This window comes from Pituophis catenifer, unplaced genomic scaffold (genome assembly GCF_029215685.1).
Source record: "Pituophis catenifer annectens isolate HBS135680 unplaced genomic scaffold, rPitCat1.0.hap2 SCAF_14, whole genome shotgun sequence".
In the NCBI taxonomy this organism is placed as follows: Eukaryota; Metazoa; Chordata; class Lepidosauria; order Squamata; family Colubridae; genus Pituophis; species Pituophis catenifer.
Window position 1 is genome coordinate 22,618,578 of NW_027256894.1, and position 18,380 is coordinate 22,636,957.

At 43.6% G+C, this 18,380-nt stretch overlaps 2 protein-coding genes across 2 annotated transcripts; one reads left to right on the forward strand and one right to left on the reverse strand.

The window, feature by feature from the left end:
• Positions 1–565: 565 nt before the first annotated feature.
• On the reverse strand, positions 566–5,252 carry MCEE (methylmalonyl-CoA epimerase). The gene is made up of 3 exons (XM_070953621.1): positions 5,152–5,252; positions 1,862–2,187; positions 566–1,710 (listed from the first exon to the last, which is right to left on the reverse strand). The coding sequence occupies exons 1-3, from the start codon at positions 5,180–5,182 to the stop codon at positions 1,558–1,560; spliced, it is 510 nt and encodes a 169-aa protein (XP_070809722.1). The 5' UTR covers positions 5,183–5,252; the 3' UTR covers positions 566–1,557.
• Positions 5,253–5,923: 671 nt separating this feature from the next.
• Positions 5,924–14,389, forward strand: MPHOSPH10 (M-phase phosphoprotein 10). Its single transcript, XM_070953688.1, has 11 exons — positions 5,924–6,038; positions 7,352–8,027; positions 8,422–8,585; positions 9,121–9,301; positions 9,481–9,622; positions 10,027–10,094; positions 10,613–10,750; positions 11,821–11,931; positions 12,328–12,435; positions 12,777–13,004; positions 14,122–14,389. The coding sequence occupies exons 1-11, from the start codon at positions 5,941–5,943 to the stop codon at positions 14,266–14,268; spliced, it is 2,061 nt and encodes a 686-aa protein (XP_070809789.1). The 5' UTR covers positions 5,924–5,940; the 3' UTR covers positions 14,269–14,389.
• The last annotated feature ends 3,991 nt before the right edge of the window (positions 14,390–18,380 follow it).

Genomic DNA, 18,380 nt, shown 5'->3' on the forward strand with positions numbered 1-18,380 from the left:
CTACAAATTTTCCTTGCTTTTAGCACTCTTTCCATTGGTGGTTAGCTGCTATTTATAGTCTAACGTGAAAATATTCACTTTTTGCAAGCTTAGTTCTTGCTGTTGGCTTAGCAATGTTAGGAAGCTTGATTGTATAGTTTGTAGTAACTTGTTTGTAATCATCTGTTATTTCCTACTGACATACATTGGTAGCAGATATAGGGCAAAGCAGGGACTTATTTTGGAATAAACTAAGATCACATCATGACTGGCTGTAAACTGAGGGAATATACTGGTCCAGTATCTGATTTTTCTTCGTATAAACGATTCTGCATTTGGATGGTTAGCTGGGCGAGACATTGGTATTTGAACATAGATCTTTTTAGCATTTATATTTTGTGTTTTACTACTCTGGATGAAATGTTAATATATATTGCTAGTCCATGTACGATATGCCATACGCTAAATAAATAAAGAAGTAAAATTCTGAATAGGGAGACAAGAGGGCCGTGTTTTCAATTACAGCAAAAAAAAAAAAAAAATCTACCGGCTCGTTTTGATGCAGCTACACATTTTTCTTAGCTGGTTAAACAAATCTGGCTTTTAATTGCTCATTGCTTATTCAAAGGATTTGAAATTATGAGCAGCTCTAATAACTAGAAATAATTCTCTTAGGGCTAGCAGCTGAATTTTTAAAAAAGATTTAAAGAGTGTTTCTTCCATATATATATATACTGTATGTGTAAGCGTACCAAGAAGGCAACAACAGAGAAGAGGCTGCCTGAGAGCAACTGTTACAGGAAGGCAAAATTGCTCATAGGATAACAACTACCTTCTCATTATTAAGTGATGCTTCAGAATAAGAAAACCAACAGGAAAAAAAGGCTTCAAGTGTTTTCTTAAGGGAATAACGGATCAATTATGAAGAAAAGCACCTGTGAATCTCCACTGGGCTCCTGCCTTCTCGCTTGCAAATTGAGATTTTTCAGATGGTTTCTTTCAAGGTGGTGTAAAATTAGACCCTGGACTTGCAACGGTTAGAGGAAAAACCAAAAATCCTAATGAGCACCCAGCTGATTAAGGAAATACATACTCCAAGGAACAGAAAATGCAGGCCCTAAAGCAATGTTTCTCAACCTCGGCAACTTTACCTGGCTGGGGAATTCTGGGAGTTGAAGTCCACCCATCTTAAAGTTGCCAGGGTTGAAAACCACTGCCCTGCCCTGTGTGGGTAAGTTGGCTCAAACACTCACAAACACCCATCACCCTTTTCTCCTTGGATTTTAATTGTAAATTTGTGATTCTTTATGTGAAGTTCTACTTCCATATTTCTGGTTACACAGTTTATTGGGGTGCATTCCCCGAAACTTGCCTGCTGATGTACAGGATCTCTCAGCGGAAACTGCCGCCGGGAGTCCTGTTCCTGCCCCTTCAAAACAGGGGCCCTGAAGTTTTGGGAGCCCCACCGGGGCACCTCAGATATGAGCCACGGAGAAGAGAGAGGTGCAAAGTCTCTCCTTGGTTAAGGGGAGTTTGGCTCTTGCAACGTGGGATGGACGCATCCTCCTTTTGGGAGAACTAGGCTTCTTCAAGTTCTACCAGCACCCCGTCACAGTCTTTGGGGTGCAGGAAAACCACCGGCTTTCCGTGAGCACCGATTTGGGGTTTGTCACTCAGAACGCGGATCTTTTTCCTCTTCAGCTCTTCGATGGCGTTGGAAATATTGTCCACCTGGCAAAACAAAAGAGGTATCAGTTTTCGAAGAGTTACTTGTGAGAAATAAAGGTGTGCCTTCTTAAAACAAGAAGAGAAAACCTCTGGGGCCCCAGATGTTCCTCAAATACACCGCTCAACGTGCGTTGGAACCAAACCCAGAAAATACCTCCAGGCAGATGTGATGCATTCCCCCGGCCTTATTTTTCTGCAGGAAACCCGTGATGGGGCTCTTTTCTCCCAGGGGGTGCAGAAGTTCCAGTTTCGTGTTCCCCAGCTCCACGAAGACCGTGTAGACCCCGTGGTCGGGAAGGGGAAGGACCTCGCTCACTCGGGCTTGTAGCACATCCCTGTACAGAGCGGTGGCTTTTTCCAGGTCAGGCACGGCGATGGCCACGTGGTTGAGCTGACCCAACTTCCACAAAGGTTGGGGAATCGCCTGGTCTGAGAACCATCTGACTATTGGAGATCTCCAGTGGAGGCGCGCGAAAAGCCCTGGGACAAGAAGAAAAACCATGTTTCCAGATGTGCAGGGTAACAGTTGGAAAGCCTGGGTGCTACGACTCTTCACCTCTGCGGGGTCCCAGGTGAAGCCCTGCAGGAGTGAAGGACGGTAAGACCATGAAGGAAGAACAATGGTCTTCAGATAACCAACATCCCAGATCTGGATGAGGACCCTGTGAGATCATCGTATTTTCCTGATATGTTTTGCCATCTTTGCTCTTTCTCCTGCTCTGAAAATTAGGGCGGTTACAGTTAGATTGCACTCTAGAATATTGTTTCGCAACTTTTGCAACGTTAAGAGGCTGGCTGGGGAATTCTGGGAGTTGAAGTCCATCCCTCTTAACGTTGTCAAGGTTGAAAAAAAAACTATTTAGTTGCTGGGTTGAAATGTCAGCTCTGAAGACATTTAGACCTTACAAATATAGACCCTGTCAATATATTTTTTTTCAGGGCAGCTCCAATGCATGGTCTTTGTCAGCAAACTGATTGTTTTTACCCTCCAGGAAAAAGTGCTGAGGTTCTGTTTTGCCCTTTCAAGTCTTGCTTTTCCATTTCACCGGGGCAGAAAATCCACGTGGGGTTTCCTTAATAGATCTGTCTCTACAAAAGTTTCCTTTTCCCCTCCTGCTAACATCTTGAAAAGCATTATTCATATATTATTAACTAACCTTCTGGAGCCCACGTTGCAATCCTTATTATGCCCGTGTTTATTATTTAAAATATTTCTGCAACACTTTTTTATTATTATTTTCAAAACCCCAGAGTGCTGTACAAGTGCAAATAATTTCTCCTGGGGTGGTTTTTTCTTCCCCCTTTCTTTTAGGAACGACATGAGGGTGTTTGATGGAGAAAAGTCCGTTAAACCAGTGTTTCTCAACCTTGGAAGCTTGAAGATGGACGGACTTCAACTCCCAGAATCCCCCAGCCAGCACTGCGTTAAACAGTGCCGTCCTACTCAGAAAAAGATTCAATGGGACTTACTCCCAAGGAAAAAAAAAATAGCGAGTGCTTGTTTGTGTAGAGAAATGGAGCTAAGAATCAGCTGGTCCCCGGTTCAAATTTATCCTTCCTCAATATCCAGTATTTCCTGGACTTTGAAGGAAGCACACCTGACATTCATGCTTTTCCTTTCCTCAGTTCTGGAAAACGGACCAGGATGATGTTGGTCTAACAACTGAAAAGGCTAAATTAAAAGAAGTGTTTGAAAGTACAGGTAGTCCTCGACTTACGACCACAATGGAGGCCCAACATTTCTGTTGTTAAGTGGGACAGTCGCATTTTATGACCACTCTCGTCACAGTTGCTAAGTGGATCACTGCAGTTAAATTAGTCACGCTGTTGTGACGTGAATCTGGCTGCCCTGTTGATCCTTGGGACACTGGAACCGTCATAAATGTGAGTCAGTTGCCAAGAATCTGAATTTTAATCACGTGACCACAGCGGTGCTGTAACAGTCATAAGTGTGAAAACGGTCATAAATCACTTTTTTCAGTGCCACTGTAACTTCAATCAGTCACTAAATGTGCTGTAAATCAGGGACTAACTGTATTGTTGAAAATGCTACCTCATTCTCAAGAATTTACAGACACACAAAAGTTACACTCTCAACAGCCAAATATCAAACTTTTCCAGACTGACAAAGAGCCTGGTTTCCTTCTGCAGAAAGTGTGGATTGTGTACCATGCCTGATATCCCCAAATGTCCTATATACAATGTTTATTGTTTCACAGGAGAAATCTTTTAGCATTTCTCTCCCCAGCTGTTAAGCACGCTGCAAAATGCCTGATGTTTCACATTCACAAATGTGTTAAACTGCAAATATGAATAAGCTAATCCATTTTTCCTCCCCACATTAAGGCTGAGAGTAGGTACCACATTCTTGGCAGCAGGGGCAGCTTCAGACGGACATGAAAGAAAATGGCGCTTCCATTGTTCAAATTTTGAACTCGTTGCCAATTTAGCTGCAGGCAGGACTGAGTGGCGAGTGACTTTGCCTTGCAGGGACTTTGGGGGAAACTACAGATGTGCCTCTTGGAGCTGCCACAACTCGTAGACAAATGTGACAAGCAGTTTACTGTTTGCTGGATTATTGGAAAGATCGCTGCAACAAAATAATGACATGATGCAAGAAAAAAATCAGTCTTGGAAGTTTCCCACCATCCTAAATGTTAGATATTATTATTATTATTATGGTTGGTTCCACAGCCAGCCAGATGTTTAGGCTGGATTTGCCATTTTTGTCCATATATCAAGTTCAAGAATTGGAGGCAGCGTTTGTCAAACTTGGGAACTTTAAAATGTGCAGATTTCAACTCCCAGAATTCCCCAGCCACCATGCTGAGTGGGGAATCCTGGGAGTTGAAGTCTACCCATTTTAAAGGACTATAAACTGGCTTAGAGAATTCTAGGAGTTGAAGTCCATTGAGAAACAGCGCTCTATCGACTCCAGTTCAGGTGATTCAGGAGTACTGTACAAAATGAAGCTCTCTTTGAAAAGCTACTATAGGACTGCCTACCCTACAAACAGGGATGTTGGGCTGTCTTCTCCCCACGTGCAGCAGAGACCCACAACCTGCGATTTCCCCAAAGCAGCCAGGTAGGTAAAAGAGGCAGGAGCTGCCCTGCGGTGGCAATGGAGCCTCCATGTACAGGAGCAGCCTGCCCCTAGAATGCATTCCAGACAAGGGGAGGAACTGAGTCCCGCCTTGCGCGGTTCCAAGCAGGGTCCCAGAGGGAAAGAGCATTGCACCCAGCTTGATTCCAGCTGTTGCAACCCCTAATCTCGCCAAGCGGCAGAATGGAGGATGGTTGCAGGCATTCATGCGCGCCTGCACCAATGCAAGCATGCAAAATGTGCAAAAAGCGCCACCCAGCAAGGTTGCAAAGGGGTCTCGTGCGGAAAGCGCCTCCCTCCCGTCCCAGCCCCGTTTCTTCCCCCAACTCCCCAGCACGTACCTGCCACCAGTTTAGCCTTGAGGGCGGCCATCTTTATACCTGGCACGGCCAGGCTCGGCTCCTCCGCCTTTTCGGCGAGGTGAAGCCAAAAGAGAACTGGCAACGGCGTCGCCGCGGGGCCAAAAGGAGGCGGCGAAGGAACAGCAGCCGCTCGCAAAGCACCGCCGCTGGGTCCTAGCGCCAACCTCTTTAAAGGGTTCCCGCCCCAAATAGCTACCTTTTCATGTATATATTTAACAACCACCACCACAACAAAAAGAGAGGTGACAATGCAAGGCAGGGGATGCAACACTTAGGGGCGGCGAGGCTCTTTCCGATCAGCGGGAGGTTGGAGAGCAATTCAAAGGATGCGTGGGGGTTGTGTGTCTGTTGCAAAGCAGGGTTTTCTTTTTCCAAAGGTTGAATGCGCTCCGACGATGCCACCTGCCCCAAAGGACCCGCCTTTGTCTGTGCATGCCCACCCCGTGCAAACTCTCGCTCAGCCTTTCCATAGGATGGCCGCCTCACCTTGCAGGGCTGTTGGGAAGATATAAGGGAGAGAAAGCAGCAAAGAGAGATAGGGAGGGAGAGGAGGGAGAGCAGTGCAATAAAAGCGTCCGGACGGAGCCTTCACCCCATTGCAAAGGGCTCGGGAACTACACTTGTTTGCCCGGGCAGGCAACCAGCCGTCAATATAGAGCAAAACCACCCGGACCTTTTTTTTCCCCGGCGGAACCTTCCTCCGCGGAGCGTGCGTTGCCGGGCGGACGCGTTTGGGGGACGGACGCGCCGAAGAGGCGCCCTAGAAGCATGGCGGACTTCGCTGCGGCGCCGTCTCCACGGCAGCGGCTGGACACGTGTTTGGAGCTTCTGGGGGCCGCCGCGGGTCGCCCCGAGCAGTTCCTCAGGTAGAGGCGGGCTAAGAGGCGGGTTCGGGCGGGGATCGGTCTCCCCCGAAGGGTTGCACTACAACGCCCATCGCTCCCAGCCTGCGGGGCAGGCAGAGGGACCCTCTTGGAGGGCGGCGGCGGCTTGGGTCCGTCAGGTGCAGCCCAGAGGGCGCCCGGTTGGGGAAGGAGGGGGATTCCAGGGAGGGTCCAGGGAAGAATCGCCCCTCTCCCTTCCTTCCTTGGGCTGTTTGTCTCATCCCCGCGCCTGCTGGCTCTGTGTCCTGGGAACCTCCTTTGCAATAAAATAATAGCCATGTCATGATTGATTAAGCTAGTTTGCAGCCCAACTCTCCATGACTGAAGGGCTCACGACAAATAAATTACAGAGCAATCAATGAAACATGAAAGAATAGTAATGGTTGATGCTGCCCCAATCTCAATGGCTCTGTCTGAGCAGCTTACAACAATCAAATTAACAATAAAGCCGATAAAACTTCATCATAATATGATTCTTGATGAATGTATCTTGTCTTTTATGTACACCGAGAGTGTATGCACCAAAGACAAACTCCTTGTGTGTCCAATCACACTCGGCCAATAAAGAATTCTATTCTATTCTATTCTATTCTATTCTATTCTATTCTATTCTATTCTATTCTATTCTATTCTATTCTATTCTATTCTACTCTATTCTACTCTACTCTACTCTACTCTACTCTACTACTCTACTCTTATTCTATTCTACTCTTATTCTATTCTATTCTATTCTATTCTACTCTACTCTACTCTACTACTCTACTCTTATTCTATTCTATTCTATTCTATTCTATTCTATTCTATTCTATTCTATTCTATTCTATTCTATTCTATTCTATTCTATTCTTCATTTCCACTATTCTATTCTATCCTATTCCTATTCCTATTCTATTCTGATAATGGTGACTTATTAAGCTTGTATGTTAACTGACTCTCAACTACTTTGAGTGGCTTGCAACAAATTACAATAAAAACAGTAAAAACAAAATAATATTAATGGTTTATTAAACTTGTTTGCTGTCCAATTTTCAATGAGTCTGTGACTCACAGCCATCAAATGAAATTTCAATAAAATTGATAAATCCTAATGATTAAGCTTGTATGCCACCTGATTCTCAATGACTTTGGGTGATTCACAAAAAAAAACAAAACCCTACCATGGCACCAATAAAATATCTAAAAAGTAAAGATAAAAGTTGGTGTGTGCCACGAAATGAGGACCTGGAGGGTCAGCCAGGCTTAAAGAAGGGGCAAATTTCATTTGGCGAGGGGCCTGTAACCTCTTTGCTTTCCAGTGTCCAGGACGGCCTTGCCGCTGACTTCGTCGCCTTGACCAAAGCGCTGTACGATTTTCATCACACCCTCCAAGGAGAAACCGTGGCTGGAAGCCCTTTAGAACAGCTGGTGGTTGAGAACTTTGATGAGGAGCAGATCTGGCAACAGCTGGAGCTCCAGAACCATGCCATCCTGGGGTCCTTGAAGAAAGCGGTTGCGAGAAACATGGAGGACGAGGGAAAGGGGTTGCTTTCCCTTCTTCCAGACATTGAGGAGGAGGTGGAAGATGAGGCAGGAGATGGTGAGGAGGACATGGATACGGAGGACCAAGCGGAGATGGAACCCAGCAGCAGTCACAGTGAAGAGGAAGAAGATCTTGAGCAGAAGAAAAGCAATTTGGAAGCTTCCAAAAATGGTCTTTTCAGTGACGAGGATTCTGAGTTGGACTTTGATATCGATAAGTTAGAGCAGCAAACCCAAAAGTCAAAGAACATTAGGAAAAAGACGGGGACAGACTCCCAGGTGGACGACAGATTTTTCAAACTCTCCGAGATGGAGGCTGCATTGGAGGCAGAGGAGAAAGAAGGAAACAAAGATAATGACAGCGATGGAATAGATTATTTCGAAGAGATTTTCTCTGAAGATGATGAGGAGGAGGAGGAGGAGGAGGAGGAGTTTGGAGCAACGAAGAAGAAGGTAAGCGCTTGGGAGAAAATATTGTATTTTTATAAGGTAAATTTAGTCTGCTCTTAAAGGTGATATTATTTTGAGACCCTCTGAGACAGGCAAAGAAAGACCTGGATTTCAAAATCATTCTCCAGATCAACTTAGAATAGGTGACTGGGGAATTCTGGAAATTGAAGTCCACAGATATTGTTGCAGACGGAATATTTATCAAATTTGTACAATTATTTAAAAGTTCTGCTTTGTTTACATGCATCCTTTGACAGAAAGGGGACTCTGGAAAATCCTACAGCAAAACTCTGCAGATATATCCCACATATTTTGAGAAGAACAGTTCTTTTAGTCATTCTCATTCCAGTGTGTTAAATATTCACTGTCCATCAACTTCTCTTTTCTTCTTCCTCAGGCAATTAAAAGTGCTCGGGATCTTAAATATAAAGATTACTTTGATCCTGTGGATGAGAGCAGCGATCCCCTGGATGAAAAGGAAGATGATCAAAATAGCCAGAGTGGGGAAGGTGGAGAAGAAGAGGAGGAAGAGGAAGAAGGCAGTGCTGAGAGCGCTCCCGAGTATGTGGCTGATCTATAAAGGAACAGTTCTATTTTAATAAGGAGTTATGAAATCTTTAATACTGTACATATATAATGCAAACTTTGTAGATACTCCAATAACAAGTATATTCAGTAAGAGCCAGTTGGTGTGGTGCTTCAGTTGCTGGCCTAGAAACCAGGAGACTGTGAGTTCTAGTCCCACCTTAGCCATGAAAGCCAGCTAGGTGACTTTGAGCCAATCACCAGGAATCTGTGAATTCTAGTCCCACTTTAGGCATGAGAGCCAGTTGTGTGACTGAGCCAATCGGCAGGGGACAGTGAGTTCTAGTCCCATCCCCTTAAGGCATGAAAGTCAATGGGTGACTTTGGGCCAATCACTCTATCTCACCCCAACGCACCTCGCAGGATTGTTGTGGAGAAAATAGGAGGAGGAAGGCGCATTAGGTATGTTCCCTGCCTTGAGTTACTAATAAAGTAATAATGGCAGGATAAAAATGCAATAAATAAAAATATATGCCTAATGAATTTTTTTTTTAATCCTGTGGTTGAATAGGAGCGCTGAGGACGTGGGTGGAATAAGAGAGACCGAACGTGGGAAAAGCAAAAACCCTTCGAAAAGAGTGACTTTCTCCTTGCCCTTCGACAACGACGTTGAAGAGGAAACTGAGCCATTCCAGGAAAAATCTAACAAGCCTCCCGAAATGAAATCATCCTTCGAGAAAAGACAGGAAAAGGTGAACATGCGCCTCGGCACTAGGCCTAAATCCATTTGCGCTGTTATCTGAAATTATCTTTATAAATACAAAATCTTCAGGCTGGAAGGGAAAAAAAAAACAAAGTGAGGAAGGAACAAGAAACGGATGAAAACATTTGTGCCTTGGGAATTAAAGTTTGCTCGTTTCCTCCTTAACAGATGAGTGAAAAAATAAAATCCCTCGAAGAGGAGCTGCTGAAGGAGAAGCCGTGGCAACTGAAGGGCGAAATTGTGGGGCAGAAGAGACCAGAGAACAGCCTCTTGGAGGAGATGCTGCTGTTTGACCACGCAGTCCGAATGGGTAACCCTTGAACTCAGCACAGAGACGCTTTCTCTGAAAAGCTCCGGGGAAGAAATGCTCCTTAGCGTTTACGTATTGGTTTATTTGATTTCTATCTCTCCTTTATTATTTATACAAATAACTCAACGGTGGTGAACATTTCCAACCCACCTTCCTCCTCTTATTTGCCTCTGTGAGGCGGATTGGGCTGAGAGAGAGTGATTGGCTCAAAGTCACCCAGTCGGCTTTCATAGCTAAGGCAGGACTAGAACTCACAATTTCCCTTCTTTCTAGGCCAGCACCTGAGCCAAACTGGCTCTTATAGCTAGGAAAGCCAGTTTGTACATGTCCATCATCTGGTTATTCTCAGAAAGGATATTGTTAAATCTCACTGGAGTTTGTTTTGTGGGTTTGTGTGTTCTCAGCTCCTATGGTCACAGAAGAAACGACGCTTGAGCTGGAAGAGATTATCAAGAGAAGAATAAAAGATCAGGCAAGTAAAAATTGTTAATCTTTCTCTCATTTATGCTGCTTGAGAGAGGAATCTGTCCATTTGGCCACCATAGCTGCTCCGTGATTGATGCTGGTTTGCTGTTCTTCGTGTTGTCTGGATGGTGGGTATCCTTGCTTGAAGGCGGTGGAGAAGATGGTTTTTCTGTTTTATAAGAATCCTTAAGAACACTGCTTAAGAGTCTGTTGCTGTGGAATTTTTCTAAGGAAGCAATTAGATACTCCAGGGTTAAAAGGTTGCTAAATTTTCATTATTCTGGCATGGCTTTTTTTTAAAAAAAACTCTCTTTACATTGTACAGATTTGTGTTCTTAACTCCTGCAATTTTGTCAGCTAATTTTATGGCTTACTACAGAGAAAGAATTGCATCAAGGCGAAACTAACCCAAAATGAGATGCTCGTTGCTACCTGTGGCAAGCTTTGCTATCTGGAGTTTCTTTTACAACACACAAACAAAAAAACCCCTCCCAACGTATCATGTTAATATATTTTGTGTCCTAGGCTTGGGATGATGTTGTCCGTAAAGAAAAACCGAAAGACGATCCGTTTGAGTATAAGAAGCGTTTGACTCTGGATCATGAGAAGAGCAAATTGAGTCTGGCTGAAATTTACGAGCAGGAATATTTGAAACTGAACCAGGTATGTTTATTTATTATTTATTTATTAGTCCAATTTAAATGCCACCCTTCTCTGTAGACTCAGGGCGGCTTACAATGCATTATAGCAATAGCCTGCATACTTTTTTGTATATACCTGCTTATTAGGGCTTTCGCCCCCCCCCCAAGCGGTGTTGTTCTATACAAAGTCGGCTTATTGCCCCCACAATCCGGGTCCTCAATTTACCTACCTCGAAAGGATGGAAGGCTGAGTCAACCTTGAGCCTGGTGAGATTCGAACTTGCACTAATTGCAGGCAGCTGGCAGCTAAGTGCTAGCACTTAACAGCACTTTAGTCCGCTGCACCACCGAGGCTCTTAGTGTCTATTACTGAAATTTAGGATGTGCCTCGGCCGAAGCGGTTTGGTTATTTCTACTTGAAGACCCAGGAGTTGGTGGTTGTGTGAATACCCTTATTTCCCCGAAAATAAGACCCTATCTTATATTTTTTTGAACCCCAAAATAAGTGCTTGGCCTTATTATTTTGGTGTGCATGGAAAAGATGGGGCTTCTCTTGCCTGATTTCCAGCTCTGTGTTTGAATATTTTCGGGGGGAGGCTTATTTTAGCGCATGCGCTCAAAACCCCGATTGGGCTTATTATCAGGGGATGTCTTATTTTCGGGGAAACAGGGTAAGTGGGGGGGAAAAAAAGAATTGCAAGTCAATTGCTAATTCTTAAGTGGATTTTACTGATTTGCTTTTGTTTTCTTATTCTGCTTGAATTATATGTTAGGATTGGACAAGATGGTTAGAAATTAAGTTTGGGTTTTTAAGAAAGAAACAATATGGAAATATTCTACGTTTTTGAGAAATACTTCAGCAGCGCTCAAGGGTAACCTGGGTAGATACAGATCAAAAAGTTTCTCAGACCCTGTTTTATACCCACATATTTAATTTCTTGGCATTCAGCGGTAAAATACTACAAATCATTTTATAAAAGAAACCAAACCTTATATTTTATACGAGATTAAAATTAAAATACCTTATATCCTGCCATACTTTTTTAAAAAAATGGGAATTGCTCTCCTTAATCCCACGTTGTGTTAATTCAGAAAAAAACGGAAGAGGAAGAAAAACCCGAGCATATCGAAATACAGAAAACGATGGACTCTCTCTTCGTCAAACTGGATGCCCTGTCCAACTTCCACTTCATGCCGAAACCGGTAAGTACGGTGTCCCTGCAGACTTGGGGGAGCAAGTATTTTATGAATAAAAGCTGAAAGTTTTGAGTAGAAAGGTTGAGAAATTTAGTCTCCTTAGGAGACTTTTAAAGTCCACATCTGTGGTTCTCAACCTTGGTGACCTTAAGATGGGGGGACTCCAACTCCCAGAATTCCCCAGCCAGCATGGAGAAATTGAAGCCTCCCCATCTTAAAGTTGCCACAGTTGAGAAACATAGTTCTCAATGTTTTTATGTCTCTGTAGGATGATAAGTAGAGACGAAATGCAGCTTTTAGGCATTTGACCCACCCAATTACACTTCGTTTATTTTTAGGACCGCAATGGTTGAATGATGTATATACATCATGCCTCTTTTTTGTTTGTTTGTTTTCCTGTAGCCTGTGCCGGAAGTTAAAATCGTCTCCAATCTCCCAGCGATCACCATGGAAGAGGTCGCTCCGGTGCATGTTAGCGATGCTGCCCTACTGGCACCTGAAGAAGTCAAGGTGTGGCATTGAGATTTCCTGCTCTCCATCACTAGTTGATCCCATCCTTGGGAATCTTGTTCCTTGCCAGGTTGGGGTGAAGTCAGAGGGAGCTCATGTAGTTGATATGACCCACGTACCCACCGCTGCTTTTCTTAACACCGGTGTCCGCCTTGTCTAAAGTAAAACGATGTCATTTCAGCTCCAAAGAGAAAGCAACATTTCTTGGGTTGTGGACATGTTAGTGGTGGGCCTGGGTTGGGTGTCACGGAGATTTCCGAGTTCCCTGCTAAGATTTGTGGGATCGAAATTGGTTGGTTTGGGGTTTTTTTGCCAAAATGCTTAACTCGCTTGGATTTTAGGAGAAGCACAAAGGGGGCGATGTGAAAACCGATGCCGAGAAGACCCCCACGGACAAGAAACGGGATCGTAGGAAGAAGAAGATGATGAAACGCCTGAAGCTGAAGGAGAAGGAGAGGAGGCAGAAACTCCTGGAGAGTAAATCGGAACACAGCGCCAAGCTCAGCAAAAAAGCTTCGGAGGCCCAGCTGAAAAAGCTGACCAAGGAAAGGGGCACCTCCTTGCTTAAGGTACGGTTAAGAAAGTGGGGCCGAAGACCCCCAGATCCCCAAAGCTTGTCTGTCCGATGCCTTCAGCACGAGAACACCTTCCATTTTTATAACATTGGCTGGCCATGAGCTGGTAGGCTGTTTTCTACTGCTGGAAAAAAAATGGTCCAAAAATCCCAGATTTTCAGAGCTGTTCCAAACCACAGCAGACGGAAGGGAGATCCAGATGTGGGGGTAGGGGAGGACTTCCATCATTTCAGATCCTCTGAATGGTCTTGGATCAGATTCCCATCTATGCTCTTTCCAATCAAAAGACAGGCTTGGTTGGAAAGAGACGACCGTAACAGAGCAGTCGTATGCTGTGACAGTCGTAAAACAAGTTGGTCACGTAACCCACCTGATGTTAGGACCTTTTTTGTGACGGTTGTTAAACAAAACACCAAGGCTGTTGAGCAAACCCATTGTTCACTATGGTGCGGTTTTGCCCAAAAAATGGGAAGCAACATCTGGCATTTTGGTAAAATTGTCATAAAATGCAGTCACATGATCGCTGGTTTCCACCACCTGGGGGGAAAGCCACCGGGACCAGGTTGCAATTCCCGTTTTCCAAGAAGGTTGTAACTTCAATCAGTCACTAAGTGATCAGTCGTACGTCAAGGACTACCTCTATGCAGCTTCTAACTGATTGAGCAGCGCCACAAATACAATTTTAAAAAGATAATGGTACAAAAAACAACAGTTACAAAGGAGCCGTTTCAAGAATCTTGAAGCATTTGAGTAGAACCAACTTTCTCTCTGCCCTCCATTAGAAACACAAACACACACACACCGCTTTCATCCTCCGTCCTCATTAGCATGTGCGAAGCACAAATGTGTAGATTTCGCCAAGCCCTTCTGAAGGAGGAAGAGGAGGAGGGGGGAACGTTGGGCTGCTGGGAAGATTGTGCTGCTTAACACAAGGGCTGCCAATGCTCTTTCGTCACGGTCACAATACAAACGGGCTTTTTTCCCCGAAAGCTTTGTGTGGCTCGGCCTGCTACTTTCACATTTATTGAAAGGGTCCGTTTTATTTAAAGGATAAGTGTGTTTCCACTCGGCTCATTTCAGTGATGCGCAATAAAACGCTTCTCCTTTGCAGAATGACGGCCGAGACAAAGCTTTGAAGTCCTCCAAGGCTTTCTTTTCTCAGCTGCAAGATCAAGTGAAAATGCAAATTAAGGAGGCGAAGAAAAGCCAGAAGAGACCAAAGAAGCGGGAACTCTCTGCCCAGAAGCTAAAGCTATGATAAATTATGCATGCCCTGCTTTGTATAAATTAAAATAAGGGTGGGATTTTTATTATTTTCTTAATTTAAAACTCTGTTTTGAATTAAACTCTGTTGATAGGCATACGCCTATCATATCCCCTTTTCTCTTGAAGTCACTGCTGTATGCAGGGTCTCCGTCCAGTACGGTCACATTTAAAACTGCCACATTGCCTTTCTTTGACCGCAGCCTCCGGTCACTTCTGACTACTTGTCATTCCAAGCATTTTTCAGTCAAAGGAACGAAGGAATTAGGGACGATGAGGTCCTGTTGATTCTCAGCAATAACATAGAAGTGATTCATTTTTATTTTTTATTTATTTCTCAGGCTTGCCTTTGATCTTCCTCCCCAATCAGCCAACTGCAACCCTGCAAATTTTTCCAGCAGCATCCTAGTTCCTTTTTCCCTGCCTTCTGTTGTGAATCCCTTGCAAAAATGCCAGTACTGGCTGGAGACACACTTTGATGTGAATCTTCGAAGGGATTCGGGTGGTTTTTAAGCTTGGACAGAATTAATATTAAATCGGTGTATAAGTTCTATGTCAGTCCAGGGGTTTCAATGGAAGGCTTAATTTTTTTAAAAAAGTTTTTTATTAATAATTCAAATTTAAAAAACAATGGACATGGTTTGACATCTCTGGTTTCTAACATTTCCATCTAATTCAAATTAATAAATAATATATTCCTTAATCTATACACAAGTTTACATATATCTTACTTCATTACATGTCAAGCATACTACATAATTCCTCCTAAACAACTATATCCATATCCAATAAACTTAAATCACACACCCAAGTTCAGTATACATTGACATATATATTTCTAGAGATTCACTACACCTCCTTTTTGGCATTCGTCCTCTTGTCTAACCATTCATAAAATTTAGTCCAGATTTCATAATATGTTGATTCACTTTTATTTTTGAGTTCCAAAGTGAGTCTGTCCATTTCTGCACAATTGAAGATTTTACATAACACTTCTTCTTCTGAAGGTGGAAGGCTTAATAAGATGTTCATCTATCTTCCATTCCACACTTCTAATTGCATTTCTTTGGAACCTTCTGGGATTTGATATATTTGTTCCTTGGCCAAGATGAATGATAAGAAAATGGTAGAGGGTTTCCTGCTTGGGCAGGTGGTTGGACTAGAAGACCTCCAAGGTTCCTTCCAACTCTCTAGAGATAGGTCAAAGGTCACGGTGCCAAGCTTCGAGCAGCGCACTGCCTTAGCTCATGCGCTGTGGTCTTTCCTGCTTCTATGATCTAATTCTTGGCTTTTATCTGCATTATCTCATCTAGAGAGGATGGCATCTTGAGAGGGGGGTGAATAATTTCTATCCAATTAGAATACTGTTACTGTCCAGGCTTTTATCTGCTTGTGTAAAACTGTATAAAAATAAAGCTCTCTACGAAGGCAGGAGAGACATCTTGGAACAGAGCAAAAGCCTGGACCTCTAATTTACAACACAACTCTGTTACCTGTTACCTATAACTCCGTTATTCTGTACTCTGTAAAAAGTTTATTGTATTTTCATGAGCTTGAATTCCTCCTAATGCCCCTAGGACGATGGGTGGCTACTATATTTCAAATCGTAGCCTGGTGTACATTAAAAACAATCCTTTTGTAGAAATTTAAATTTAAGAAGAGACCTTTCATACTTGTCTGGTTAAAGCAGCTCCGTTTTCTCATCTTAACAGCACTAAAAGCAAGCAAGATAGCTCAGGAATCTTGATCACTATTCAAGATGCTTATTCAGTTTGGAAAATTACCTTTCAGGCTTATCGTTTGCTACAATTATCCCTTTTAAGCTGAAAAGAAGTTGTACGCCCTTAATGCCTTCTAGCAGAGTGGGGGAAGACAGTCTATCAAAAGATGCCATTTAGCACCTGAAATGAACAGTATTGGTTTAGTAAGGCATTAAATACTCTTTTTTTTTCTTTCTCTGGCTGCATAATTCTATCTTTTTGCATTTTGGGGAGGGAGGGAATCTGTCAAAGGCAATTAAAGTCAGGCCAAATCTGGATTTGAATTGCTTTCCAATTTTGGGCTAAAAGCAGGCAGCAGCATTTACAGCGTAAAAGGGAGGAAAGGAAACATACCGCTGCCGTCTTTAAAAATGGAAAAGCTGGTCTAATTGACGGAGTGTAAGGTTGTGTCAGCTAATGGAAGAAGCAGGGGGGAAAAGTCAGGGAAGTGGTGGGATTTTCTTGCACAGAAAAAGTTTGTGTGCTGCCAACGGAGCCATCAAATGCTCTCCAAAGGGCTGTGTAGCAACATCTGCATTTGTTCCAAAATCTTGCTTACAGACCTGGCAGGTAGATGCTTCTGGGGTATTCAGCAAAGAGTTTGAAGTCAAAATTGCCTTCAGATTCTGTCCTAAATACAAAAGGTGAATCTACCCTTCCTGGGAATTGTAGGGAAGGACGGTACTGGGCAAAGCGGAGAGATGAAGGAGGTGGTTGAGGGGGGGTCCTTAAAGGAGGGGTGGGAAGGAGAGGGCAAGGGGACAAGGCTTTGACTGCCAGTCATCAGGAGTTAAGCCTCACTTGGAGGCATTGTTTCCTTTTCAAAGATACGAGAGTTCGAAAGGCTTCTTCAGGTAATTAACCTGTGGAACTTACTGCCACAGGATATGGTAACAATCTGGTTTTTAGGAACTACAGCAACTTGGCCACTTTTAAGATGAGTGGACTTCAACTCCCATCATTTCGCAATCCTCATGCACGTTGTTCATCTATTTAAAAGCATGCTGGCTAGGGGATGCTAGGAGTTGAAGCCCACCTAAAGTTCCCAATTCGAAAAACACTGAACTGGAGTCCTTTGCAGGTAGAGATTGCAAAATAAGCATGCAAGGATTGAGTAATTTATGCACCCAGGGGAAAAACTAGATGCATTTCAGGCCTGGAAGGGAAAAAAAAAGAGCTACTTTTACTGAAATTGGAAGGGTTGGACTCTATACATATGACGAAAACAAGGCTCAACAAAATTTGCAACTAATTTCTGGCTACCGATCGACCGCTCCAGCATCGATCTTGCATGCCTGGATCTGGGATGGATTGCAACGGCCTGGCGGCGAGATGGAACGTTGTGCAGGCAAAGAAGCTTCCCCGGCACGCGGGAACTTATAGCACCGCGCATGCGCAGCCCGTGAGCCATTGCAATTTTATTTTTGAATGAATTTATCGCTCAGCCGAGCCGAGCCCGGGTCTCGTTTTAATTGCATTCCTCTGCCCTCCCCTCCCTGCATTGCTACCTCGCGCTGCTTTTTCACCCGGGACGCCTTTTTCCACCAACACCATTTTTATTATTATTTTTGCAAAATGCAATAGGATCCCAGGCTGGAGCAGCAGGTACTGCGGACTAGATGCATGGGAAGGAGGAAGTGTTTAAACTGCTTATTCTGAAAACTGGCACCGCTGTCTCTGCGGCTTATGGTTTCGCTTCGCTTCGCCTTTGCCTCTCTGGTGGGCTTTGGGGTCCAAGTAATGGACAATCCCATTTTCAATATTTAGTGTAAAATGAAAGCTTGGGAAATGCCAGCCGCTGCTGAGATCTGAGCGCTGCAAGCTGAGATGGCAGCAGCCCTTCAACTGCGGAGAGCATCGCTCCGCGGTATTTTGTGCCTGCGCAGAATTGTCACTCTCAGTTGCAGTGTTTTAATGCGGTTGGAAAACTTTTCTGCTTGTGTTAGCATCTTATATTGGGCGCTAGGGAAGACAGAGCATAAAGGTATTGCTTTTAGAAGTGGCTGTCGTGTAAAGAAAAAGGGGAAAGACAAATATATGAATATAAATGAATAAAAGAATACATACAGGTATAAATATGGGAGATAAAGGAAAAGATAGAGACAAATAGGTAAAGCTAGCTAGATGATAAAGGATAGTAAGATATAGATTATAGATAGATGATAGAAGGTAGATGAAAGATAGATATAGATAGAATAAATGCTAGATAGATTCAATAGATAAATAGCTTAGATAGATAGATAGATAGATAGATAGATAGATAGATAGATAGATAGATAGATGATAGATACAGATGATTAAAAAATGTGTAGGAATGGAATATATCTAAACTCTGTCCAGCGTCTTT

Coding starts and splice junctions, on each gene's coding strand:
- MCEE (XM_070953621.1), bottom strand. CDS start 5,182: ATGGCCGCCCTCAAGGCTAAACTGGTGGCAG. Junction 2,188..5,151: donor CAAGGCTAAACTGGTGGCAG/GTACGTGCTGGG, acceptor TTCTTGTCCCAG/GGCTTTTCGCGCGCCTCCAC. Junction 1,711..1,861: donor TGCATCACATCTGCCTGGAG/GTATTTTCTGGG, acceptor TTGTTTTGCCAG/GTGGACAATATTTCCAACGC.
- MPHOSPH10 (XM_070953688.1), top strand. CDS start 5,941: ATGGCGGACTTCGCTGCGGCGCCGTCTCCACGGCAGCGGCTGGACACG. Junction 9,623..10,026: donor TGACCACGCAGTCCGAATGG/GTAACCCTTGAA, acceptor GTGTGTTCTCAG/CTCCTATGGTCACAGAAGAA. Junction 11,932..12,327: donor TCCACTTCATGCCGAAACCG/GTAAGTACGGTG, acceptor GTTTTCCTGTAG/CCTGTGCCGGAAGTTAAAAT.